General features: G+C 44.0%; 1 protein-coding gene across 1 annotated transcript in view; it reads left to right on the top strand.

Annotated features, from left to right (window-relative positions):
* Positions 1 to 12,250, top strand: part of BCCIP (BRCA2 and CDKN1A interacting protein) — a 48,911-nt gene that overhangs the window by 28,845 nt on the left and 7,816 nt on the right. The window contains exons 3-5 of the mRNA XM_073552773.1: positions 344 to 424; positions 2,139 to 2,231; positions 6,704 to 6,891. Of these exons, the coding sequence (XP_073408874.1) occupies positions 344 to 424; positions 2,139 to 2,231; positions 6,704 to 6,891 (362 nt within the window). The remainder of the gene's footprint in view (positions 1 to 343; positions 425 to 2,138; positions 2,232 to 6,703; positions 6,892 to 12,250) is intronic.

The raw sequence follows: 12,250 nt of genomic DNA, 5'->3' as shown, positions 1-12,250 counted from the left end.
CGAGTGGAATTTGAGCATGTATTAATTCTTAATGGGAGAAAGGTAAGGAATAAAGGGTCACTCAGTGCGGCTCTCCTCCACCGTCACAGTATGGATGTACTTTCAGTGTGGTTTGGGGACCTCAAAATCTCATGAAGCTGAAGGACCTTAGTTCTCTAGAGAACCACAAGAGGAGACCTCTATCAGTTCTCTCCTCTGTTGTTTATGATGGGGGATCATGTACTTTTAAGTAGCAGCTTTTATAGGACTCCACAAATTTTAACATACCGCCTGAAAATAAACGCTATATGTAGACCGGTCATCCCCCATATATTCTTCATGATCTTTCCGTTTCATGTCCTAGCTGTTCCTGAAGGCCCATGTGAACACCACGGAGCTGGCCGATCTCCTGATTCAGCAGAACCACATTGGAAGCGTCATTAAGGTAAAGTGATCTTTTTCTTTTCTCTCTTTTCACATTCTTTAAAGTGCAAATAAAGTCCGTGGAGCCTCATTTAAGAGTCTCAAACACGGGACTAGCCAGATCTTCCTCCAGGGAAGAACCCAGCCAAGCAGTGGCTCCTTTCGGAAACCACCATTACCACCATATTAAGTGGCCCTCGTAAAGAGCTGGATATTGACTTAAAGGGACACTTAATATGGTGGTTTCCGAAAGGAGCCACTCCTTGGCTGGGTCCTTCCCTGGAGGAAGATCTGGCTAGTCCCGTGTTTGAGACTCTTAAATGAGGCTCCACGGACTTTATTTGCATATTTGTTTTTCCCAGGGAGCAATGCACCTAGGATTTCACTGATTGAGCGCCTTTGCCGGCTGCCGCAGTGTTTTCCTTGACTGGTCTCCCTGAGGTCAGTGATTGTTTCGTGACATTCTTTAAAGTGTAACTCTGACCCCAAAATGTCCTGGGCTGTGTAATCCCCCTGTGCAGCCTTGCTCAGCCTCTTCTCCTGCCTTCAATTTTCCGGACAGATAGTAGCTGTCTGATGGATACTGTTGTCAGCCATGTTAGTCTTCATAGGACTCCTTTTGTCGGTCACCCAGAAGCTGTAAACGACCTTTTCTCTCCTGTCCCCTTGATCTTTTTCAGTCTAAATTTGTCCCAAAATGTCCTTAAATGAAAATTCACATCAGCATGGGTTATATAATCCTAATGTGGTTGGGGGCTCCCTCTTTATCCCCATCGGCACTCTGGGCTCACGATCTTGTGCTCCTGATGGTTGCAATGGCAATTCACGGCCAAATAATGGCCTTAGCGTCTGACGGCTATGGTGACCTATTCAAGTAAGGGTTAATAAACTACCAAACAGCGGTTTTTAATACGTTGAGGGGTGCTGTTTTTAAAATGGTATCACTTTGGGGGGGTGGAATATATAGGACCGACAAAATTCACATCAAAACCGAATAGGCCCCTAAAAAACATAAGTATTGCAAATTTCTTGAAAATTAAAAAAAAAACGAAAAATCACTGCTAGAACTTTAAAGCTTCTAACATCCTGACAAAAATAAAAGAACATTTGACAGATGGTGCTGATGTAAAGCAGACATGAGGAAAATGTTCCTTGTTAACTATTTTGTATGGTTTGACCATCTGGATTAAAGGGATAATGATTTAAAGTTTGAAAGCTGCTATTTTTCTTAGAAATTTTTGTCAAATTTCTGATATTTTTTTTAGAAATAAACGCAAAACATATCGACCAAACTTTACCGTTTTCAAAAAGTGTAATGCTTCCTGAAAAAAAGCCCAATCTTAAAATCACTGGGATATGTTGAAACAGTCCAGAGCTATTGCCGCATAAAGTGCCACGTCAGGTTTGAAAAATGTGGCCTGGTCACTAAGGGGTTAATCAACACAAAACGCGCGCTTTAATTATCAAGTGGGAAAACGTGAAAAAAGGATTATACAACTGTTCAGGCATATAATTCCATAGTCTGTATACCAGTCTCATCAGGTCAAAAGAATCTCTTTCATAATGTCTTAATTTGCGCCTTGTTCAGATAACACCTTGCACCATTTTGATGAATTTGGCGCAAAGTCCTTTAATGAAAATACGGACAAAGTGCAATTGATTTCTTGGGACCCAAGTCTTTATTGTGTGTACATGGCCTAAAATGTTTTTGTCCTGTGATATTGTTTTTTCTTTAGCAAGCTGAAGGTATGGAGGAGACTGATGACGATGAGGAGGAGGAAGATCATGTGTTTGGCTTTATTAGTCTTCTGAACTTAACGGAGAGAAAGGTATCTATCGATTATCTATCTATTAACTATCTATCTATTATCTATATCTGTCTATTATCTGTCTATTATCTAGTAAAATACAATTGTGGTACACATAATATATGTGGAAACCGAAAACTGGTTATTTACATAACAGAATGATTCAAAAAAATCATGGAGTATGAACCACATATAAGTATTGGTATTTAGGCCTTATGAAGACAACTGCAGCCTATATACAGTGGCATTTAAAAGTTTGGGCACCCCTGGTCAAAATTACTGTTATTGTGACCAGTTAAGCAAGTTGAAGATCATTATCTCTAAAAGGGCTAAAGTTAAAGATGACACATTTTCTCTGTATTTTAGGCCAAAAAAATTATATATTGTCATTTTTTACATTTTAAAAATTACAATAAGGAAAATAGGTCAATGCAAAAGTTTGGGCACCCTGGATAGTTAGTACCTAGTAGCACTCCCTTTTAAAATATCACAGCTTGTAAACGCTTTTAGTAGCCAGCCAAGAGTCTTTCAATTCTTGTTTGATGGATTTTCATCCATTCTTCCTTGGAAAATTCTTCCATTTCTGTGAGATTCCTGGGTCGTCATGCATGCACTGCTATTTTGAGGACTAGCCACAGATTTTCAATGATGATCGAATCGGGGGACTGTGAGGGCCATTGAAAAACCTCTAGCTATCGCCTTTTGAGGTAGTCTATTGTGGGTTTTGATGTGTGTGATCATTATCCATTTGTAGAAGCCATCCTGTTTTCAAATTCAGCTTTTTTACACATGGTGTTATGTTTGCATCAAGAATTTGTTGAAATTTCATTGACTCCATTCTTCCCTCTACCTGTGAAATGTTCCCTGTGCCATTGTCTGCAACACAACTCCAAAGCATGATTGATCCATCCCCATACTTAATGGTTGGAGAGATGTTCTTTTCCTGAAATTCTATGCAATTTTTTCTCTGTACATACCTTTGATCATTGCGACCAAAGAGTTTTATTTTAACTTCAACGATTCACAGGACTTGTTTCTAAAATGCATTGGGCTTGTTTAGATGTTCTTTTGCATACCTCTGATGCTAAATTTTATGGTGAGGGTGCAGGAGAGGTTTTCTTCTGATGACTCTTCCATGAAGGCCATATTTGATAAGGTGTCTCTGAACAGTAGAACAATTACCACAACTCCAGAATCTGCTAAATCTTTCTGAAGGTCTTTTGCAGTCAAGTGGGGGTTCTGATATGCCTTTCTAGCAATCCTACAAGCAGCTCTCTCTGAAATTTTGCTTGGCCTTCCATACCTTATCTTCACCTCCACTGTTCCTGTAAACTGCTATTTCTGAATTACATATTGAACTGAGGAAAGGACAACTTGAAAACGCTTTGCTATCTTCTTATAGCCTTCTCCTGCTTTGTGGGCCTCCAACATTTTCATTTTCAGAGTGCTAGGCAGCTGCTTAAAAGAACCCATGGTGGCTGTTTTTTTGCACAAGGTTAGAGGAGGCTATGTGTTTCTAAACCTGTGGAATCTGCATCAGCTGGCCGTTCCTAACATTGAGGGTGAACAAGCCATATCCCTTACAGGCTAATTAAGGTCTGAAACCTTGGTCATAGTTATCTGAGCACACAAATCTCCAAAGGTGCCCAAACTTTAGCATCAGACCATTTTTCTTTTTGTAATTTTTAAAATGTGAAAAAATTACAATGTGTATTACTTTTTAGCCTAAAATACAAATGTGTCATCTTTAACTTTAGGCCTTTTAGAGATCATTTTATCTTCAACTTGCTTAACGGTTCACAATAACAGTAATTTTGTCCAGGGGTGCCTAAACTTTTGCATGCAACTGTAGAGCGCAAACCAACAAACAAGCAGTCAAAGGTCCCATAAAAAATAGAATTTTATTCAGTAATGCATTATAAAAACACATGGACACTAAAGTACATGGAAACGGGGGGGAAAAGGAAAGCATGCACAAATGGCATATGAAAGCCGGATACACCACCCGCACAGACCCAGACTAGCCAGCCCTATAGAATATCATGGACCATAATAAAGTAAAAACCTTTATGAAAGGTCAAGGGGTACATTTATCAAAAACCGGTAATCGCAAGATTTATGTGACATGTACCATGAGACAGATGCAGAGCAAGTGCCCATGTTCACAACCGGTAGCTAAAGAGACTCCAGTGTGGAAACATAGAAGCAATCATAGAGCAAGTGCTCATATCAGAACCAACAATTGAAGGGTCTTTAGCATGCAGCGTTACCTGGGGACTGTGGGAGCAGAGTGATACCGGCCTACCCCGACGCGCGTTTCGGAGCGCTAAACTCCTTCCTCAGGGGGAAGGAGCTCCGAAACGCGCGTCGGTAACGCTGCATGCTAAAGACCCTTCAATTGTTGGTTCTGATATGAGCACTTGCTCTGTATCTGTCTCATGGTACATGTCACATAAATCTTGCGATTACCGGTTTTTGATGTATGTGCCCCTTGACCTTTTATAAAGGTTTTTACTTTATTATGGTCCATGATATTCTATAGGGCTGGCTAGTCTGGGTCTGTGCGGGTGGTGTATCCGGCTTTCATATGCCATTTGTGCACGCTTTCCTTTTCCCCCCCGTTTCCATGTACTTTAGTGTCCATGTGTTTTTATAATGCATTACTGAATAAAATTCTATTTTTTATGGGACCTTTGACTGCTTGTTTGTTGGTTTGCTGTCTATTATCTGTCTATTGTGTATTCATTATCTATTCATTATCTATCTATCATCTATTCATTATCTATCATCTATCTATTAGTCTGTCTTTAATATTTTTCTATTTCTATCCATCATATGTATAGTATGAGATTCTTCTGCAACTGAGGTGTGTATTATGATGTTCTGCAGCAGCTGATGTTTACTCTGTAAGGTTTTGCAGCAGCTGTGTGTAATACGAGGTTCTTCAGCAGCTAACGTGTATACTATGAAGTTCTGCACCAGCTGATCTGTATACTATGAGGTTCGGCAGCAGCTGTGTGTCCTATGAGGTTGTGCAGCAGCTATGTGTCCTATGAGGTTGTGCAGCAGCTATGTGTCCTACGAGGTTCTGTAGCAGCTATGTGTCCTATGAGGTTGTGCAGCAGCTATGTGTCCTATGAGGTTGTGCAGCAGCTGTGTGTCCTATGAGGTTGTGCAGCAGCTATGTGTCCTATGAGGTTGTGCAGCAGCTATGTGTCCTACGAGGTTCTGTAGCAGCTATGTGTCCTATGAGGTTGTGCAGCAGCTATGTGTCCTATGAGGTTGTGCAGCAGCTGTGTGTCCTATGAGGTTGTGCAGCAGCTATGTGTCCTATGAGGTTGTGCAGCAGCTATGTGTCCTATGAGGTTGTGCAGCAGCTATGTGTCCTATGAGGTTGTGCAGCAGCTATGTGTCCTATGAGGTTGTGCAGCAGCTGTGTGTCCTATGAGGTTGTGCAGCAGCTGTGTGTCCTATGAGGTTGTGCAGCAGCTATGTGTCCTATGAGGTTGTGCAGCAGCTGTGTGTCCTATGAGGTTGTGCAGCAGCTATGTGTCCTATGAGGTTGTGCAGCAGCTGTGTGTCCTATGAGGTTGTGCAGCAGCTGTGTGTCCTATGAGGTTGTGCAGCAGCTGTGTGTCCTATGAGGTTGTGCAGCAGCTGTGTGTCCTATGAGGTTGTGCAGCAGCTGTGTGTCCTATGAGGTTGTGCAGCAGCTGTGTGTCCTATGAGGTTGTGCAGCAGCTGTGTGTCGTATGAGGTTGTGCAGCAGCTGTGTGTCGTATGAGGTTGTGCAGCAGCTGTGTGTCGTATGAGGTTGTGCAGCAGCTGTGTGTCGTATGAGGTTGTGCAGCAGCTGTGTGTCGTATGAGGTTGTGCAGCAGCTATGTGTATACTATGAGGTTGTGCAGCAGCTATGTGTATACTATGAGGTTGTGCAGCAGCTATGTGTATACTATGAGGTTGTGCAGCAGCTATGTGTATACTATGAGGTTGTGCAGCAGCTATGTGTATACTATGAGGTTGTGCAGCAGCTATGTGTATACTATGAGGTTCTGCAGCAGCTATGTGTATACTATGAGGTTCTGCAGCAGCTGATGTATGTACTATGAGGTTCTGTAGTGGCTAAAATGTGTCCTAAGAGGCTCTGCAGCAGCTGATGTGTATACTATGAGGTTCTGTAGCGGCTAAAATGTGTCCTAAGAGGCTCTGCAGCAGCTGATGTATGTTAAAGATCATTGGTTTAACATTGAAAATAGCTTTATAGAATTGCAGTTGAGCAGGGAAAGGGGATCTGTCACCAAAGATCCAGCAGAAGTGTGAATTCAGCTCTGGATGTTAGCGGAGCATTAGACGGGGTCCGCACTAGAGCGCAGGATTTGCACAGTTGTCAGGTGTTGATGTAGATTTTACCTGTATCCTGATACCGATCAGGAGCAGGTTATGGCATCATTACCACATACACAATTATGGTTGTTTTCTGGGGTCTTTTTCAGGGTGTCCCATGTGCTGAACAGATAAAGGAGCTGATTTTGAGCCATTGCGAGAAGAGCTGCGAGCAGAGCTCCGTTCAACAATTGGAGAAAATACTAAATGACAGCAGCAAGCCGGTCGGACATCTCCTGAGCGAGCGATTCATTAACGTCCCCGCGCAGATCGCTCTACCCATGCACCAGCAGCTGCAGTAAGTCTCATTTTCTGCCATCCTTTGAACATTTTCATTTTTATTTTATATTCATTTTTCCCCTCAGTTGGCATCAAAGATGTTATTTAAATGTAAATGTCTGGACTGAAATTCTGTCGGTGCCGCAACGAAGCCAATGTGATAAGCGGCGACGATATGTGTTCTTTTTCGGAAGGAACAATTGTAATTTATTTCTATTTTACTCACATCCCGCACAATCTATCTCTTCTTTCAAGATGAACGGATACATTTTTTTACATTATTTTATTTGCATTTAAAAAAAAAAAAAATTATAATTATATTTATGAAGTTTTTAAAAATATTTTGTTACATTAGTTGTATTATCATTATTATTATACCGTTTTATTTGTAATTATTTTTCTTATTTTTTTTCTGTACTTTTACGCAAGTTTGCACTCCTGTCAATGTCTAAAACACACCCGAAAGTATTTGCCATTTTTGCAACCTCCTATATGCAAGATTTTTAAATAACCTATGCCTGGTAATCCAGAATATGTCCAAATGTCACAGATTTTCTGTCACTGTCCTGTTCATCTGAATGAGGTTTTGCAGAAATGCATGCACCCGCTACAGAAAACACATATGACCAGGAACTTCTGCAACACATTGAGCTTCAGAGCAAAACTCTTGGCGCAGCTCTGGAGTTAAACATTCACACCGATACGTTACGCCGGCCCTTTAAGACAAAGCGTTGCAGACGGAGAAGAGCGAATGTTCTCTGCTATTATCTAATCAGTTTATACAAGGGGAGCGTAGCAGAAGTTGCTAATTACAGCTCTTGTAGAGGGGTGACCCCGGGGGCATCAGAAAATGACTAGATGGCACATTGAGACCACTGCTCGGATGAACCAGAGACGCCTGGGGTCGTAGTCCTTGTGACCGCAGTAATTGCTGCCATAGAGGCGGATCGCGCTGGAATCACTCGCAGTCGGCAATTTATTAGGAAGCTGTCTGAGACGCGTGGCGCTTTTGTGTTTTCCGTTTTCTTGTTTAATATAATATCAATTTTGTGGGGAAAAAAGAGAATTTTCTTTATCTGTATAAGTTACAAATCCTCTGCAAAAACAGAGACGAAAAATAAAATTACTTTCCTTTTTGCTTCGAATTCTTCCAGCTGAGATATGTATTATTATGTATTGCAGCAGCTGAGTGTATTGTGAGATTCTGCAGCAGCTCAGGAGTGTACTGTGAGGCTCTGCAGCAGCAAATCGTGCCTGGACTATGAGGCGCTGCAGCAGCACAGGCATGTCCTGTGAGGCTCTGCAGCAGCTCAGGTATTTACTGTGAGGCTCTGCAGCAGCTCAGGCATGTATTGTGAGGCACTGTAGCAGCTCAGTCGTGTACTGTGAGGCTCTGCAGCAGCTTAGGCGTGTACTGTGAGGCTCTTCAGCAGCTCAGGCATGTACTGTGAGGCTCTGCAGCAGCTTAGGCGTGTTCTGTGAGGCTCTGCAGCAGCTTAGACGTGTACTGAGATGCTCTGCAGCAGCTCAGTCGTGTACTGTGAGGCTCTGCAGCACCTTAGGCGTGTACAGTCATAGCCAAAAGTCTTGAGAATGACACAAATATTAATTTTTACAAAGTCTACTGCTTCAGTTTTTCTAATGGCAATTTGCATATACTCCAGAATGTTATAAAGAGTGATCAGCTTAACAGCAATTACTTGCAAAGTCAATATTTGCCTAGAAAATGAACTTTATCCCCCAAAACACATTTCAACATCATTGCAGCCCTGCCTTAAAAGGACCAGCTAACATTGTTTCAGTGATTGCTCCATTAACGCAGGTGTGCGTGTTGATGAGGACAGGGCTGGAGATCAATCTGTCATGATTAAGTAAGAATGACACCACTGGACACTTTAAAAGGAGGCTGGTGCTTGGCATCATTGTTTCTCTTCTGTTAACCATGGTTATCTCTAAAGAAACACGTGCAGTCATCATTGCACTGCACAAAAATGGCCTAACAGGGAAGAGTATCGCAGCTAGAAAGATTGCACCTCAGTCAACAATCTATCGCATCATCAAGAACTTCAAGGAGAGAGGTTCCCTTGTTGCCAAAAAGGCTCCAGGGCGCCCAAGAAAGACCAGCAAGCGCCAGGACCGTCTCTTAAAAGTGTTTCAGCTGCGGGATCGGGCTACCAGCAGTGCAGAGCTTGCTCAGGAATGGCAGCAGGCAGGTGTGAGTGCATCTGCACGCACTGTGAGGCGGAGACTCTTGGAGCAAGGCCTGGTCTCGAGGGCAGCAAAGAAGCCACTTCTCTCCAGAAAAAACATTACGGACAGACTGATATTCTGCAAGAGGTACAGGGAGTGGACTGCTGAGGACTGGAGTAAAGTCATTTTCTCTGATGAATCCCCTTTTCGATTGTTTGGGACATCTGGAAAACGGCTTATTCGGAGAAGACCAGGTGAGCGCTACCACCAGTCTTGTCTCATGCCAACTGTCAAGCATCCTGAAACCATTCATGTGTGGGGTTGCTTCTCAGCCAAGGGAATGGGCTCTCTCTCAGTCTTGCCTAAAAAAACAGCCATGAATAAAGAATGGTACCAGAATGTCCTGCAAGAGCAACTTCTCCCAACCGTCCAAGAGCAGTTTGGCGATCAACAATGCCTTTTTCAACATGATGGAGCACCTTGCCATAAAGCAAAGGTGATAACTAAATGGCTCAGGGAACAAAACATAGAGATTTTGGGACCATGGCCTGGAAACTCCCCAGATCGTAATCCCATTGAGAACTTGTGGACAAACAAAAACCTTCAAATTCAGACAAAATAAAAGCATTGATTTTGCAAGAATGGACTGCTATCAGTCAGGATTTGATCCAGAAGTTGATTGGGAGCATGCCAGGGAAAATTGCTGAGGTCCTGAAGAAGGGTCAACATTGCAAATATTGACTTGCTGCATTAACTCATTCTAACTGTCAATATAACCTTTTGCTACTCATAATATGATTGCAATTATATTTCTGTATGTGATGACAACATCTGACAAACACACATAAAAACCAGAGGCCAACAGATCATGTGAAAATATAATATTTGTGTCATTCTCAAAACTTTTGGCCATGACTGTACTGTGAGGCTCTGCAGCTGCTCAGGTGTGTACTGTGAGGCTCTGCAGCAGCTCAGGTGTGTACGGTGAGACTCTGCAGCAGCTCAGGTGTGTACGGTGAGACTCTGCAGCAGCTCAGGTGTGTACTGTGAGGCACTGTAGCAGCTCAGTTGTGTACTGTGAGGCTCTGCAGCAGCTCAGGCGTGTACTGTGAGGCTCTGCAGCAGCTTAGGCGTGTTCTGTGAGGCTCTGCAGCAGCTTAGGCGTGTTCTGTGAGGCTCTGCAGCAGCTCAGGTGTGTACTGTGAGGCTCTGCAGCAGCTCAGGCATTTACTGTGAGGCTCTGCAGCAGCTCAGGTGTGTACTGTGAGGCTCTGCAGCAGCTCAGGCATTTACTGTGAGGCTCTGCAGCAGCTCAGGTGTGTACTATGAGGCTCTGCAGCAGCTTAGGCGTGTTCTGTGAGGTTCTGCAGCAGCTTAGGCGTGTACTGAGAGGCTCTGCAGCAGCTCAGGTGTGTACTGTGAGACTGCAGCAGCTCAGGTGTGTACTGTGAGGCTCTGCAGCAGCTCAGGTGTGTACTGTGAGGCTCTGCAGCACCTCAGGTGTGTACTGTAAGGCTCTGCAGCAGCTCAGGTGTGTTCTGTGAGGCTCTGCAGCAGCTTAGGCGTGTTCTGTGAGGCACTGTAGCAGCTCAGGCATGTACTGTGAGGCTCTGCAGGAGCTCAGGTGTTTAATGTGAGGCTCTGCAGCAGCTTAGGTGTGTTCTGTGAGGCACTGTAGCAGCTCATGCATCTATTGTGAGGCTCTGCAGCAGCTTAGGCTTGTTCTGTGAGGCACTGAAGCAGCTCAGTTGGGTACTGTGCGGCTCTGCAGCAGCTCAGACATTTACTGTGAGGCACTGTAGCAGCTCAGTCGTGTACTGTGAGGCTCTGCAGCAGCTTAGGCATGTTCTGTGAGGCTCTGCAGCAGCTTAGGCATGTACTGTGAGGCTCTGCAGCAGCTCAGGTGTGTACTGTGAGGCTCTGCAGCGGCTCAGTCGTGTACTGTGAGGCTCTGCAGCAGCTCAGGTGTGTACTGTGAGGCTCTGCAGCAGCTCAGTCGTGTACTGTGAGGCTCTGCAGCGGCTCAGTCGTGTACTGTGAGGCTCTGCAGCAGCTCAGTCGTGTACTGTGAGGCTCTGCAGCAGCTCAGTCGTGTACTGTGAGGCTCTGCAGCAGCTCAGTCGTGTACTGTGAGGCTCTGCAGCAGCTCAGGTGTGTACTGGGAGGCTCTGCAGCAGCTCAGTCGTGTACTGTGAGGCTCTGCAGCAGCTCAGGTGTGTACTGTGAGGCACTGTAGCAGCTCAGGTGTCTACTGTGAGGCTCTGCAGCAGCCCAGGCGGGTACTGTGCGGCTCTGCAGCAGCTCAGGTGGGTACTGTGCGGCTCTGCAGCAGCTCAGACATTTTGGGCTACATACAATTCTTTTTAATTTTGAGGGGGGAATGATAAAAAAACCCTGCAACTCTGGTGTTTTTTTCTTTATGGTGCTAATTGTAAAATGTAAAGCTAAAGTATTTCCTTGGGGGGGGGGGGGGGTTAAACTACTTTTTACATAATTTCTAGTCCCCCCCCTATGGAACTTCATCCTGCGATCGCTCACACTATTTACTGCAATGCTTCAAGTATCATTGTCTTCTATGGGATCCAACCTGTGGCTTGACTTCGCAGGAGCACCAAGATGGCGGGGACAGGACTGCAACATTTATATGTCACTATCAATGACTGTGGCATTTAAATGACTAAACAGCAGCGATCAGAGCAAACTCCTGTTGCTTCCGCCAGAGGCAGATGCTGTCTGTACAACACAGCTGGCACTCGACTAGTGACGTGTGTGTGTGTGTGTATATATATATATATATATATATATAATATATATATATATATATATAGTGTGTATATGTGTATCAAGCACCGCCAGGTCAGAATGGTTGCCATGGCGAGGCTGATGTCACAATAGGTTGCCATGGTGCCGATGTCATAATGGGTTGCCATGGCGACAATGTCATAATGGGTTGCCATGGCGACAATGTCATAATGGGTTGCCATGGCGACAATGTCATAATGGGTTGCCATGGCGACAATGTCATAATGGGTTGCCATGGCGACAATGTCATAATGGGTTGCCATGGCGAAGATGTCATAATGAGTTGCCATGTTGATGATGTCATAATGGTTGCCATGGTGACAATGTAATAATGGGTTGCAATGGCGAAAATGATGTCATAATCGGTTGCCATGTTGATGATGTCA

This window comes from Dendrobates tinctorius, unplaced genomic scaffold (assembly GCF_039654945.1).
Source record: "Dendrobates tinctorius isolate UK_male_01 unplaced genomic scaffold, ASM3965494v1 ptg000196l, whole genome shotgun sequence".
NCBI classification, from domain to species: domain Eukaryota; kingdom Metazoa; phylum Chordata; class Amphibia; order Anura; family Dendrobatidae; genus Dendrobates; species Dendrobates tinctorius.
Note: the sequence above shows the minus strand (reverse complement) of the source record. Positions and strands in the feature narration are given on the sequence as shown.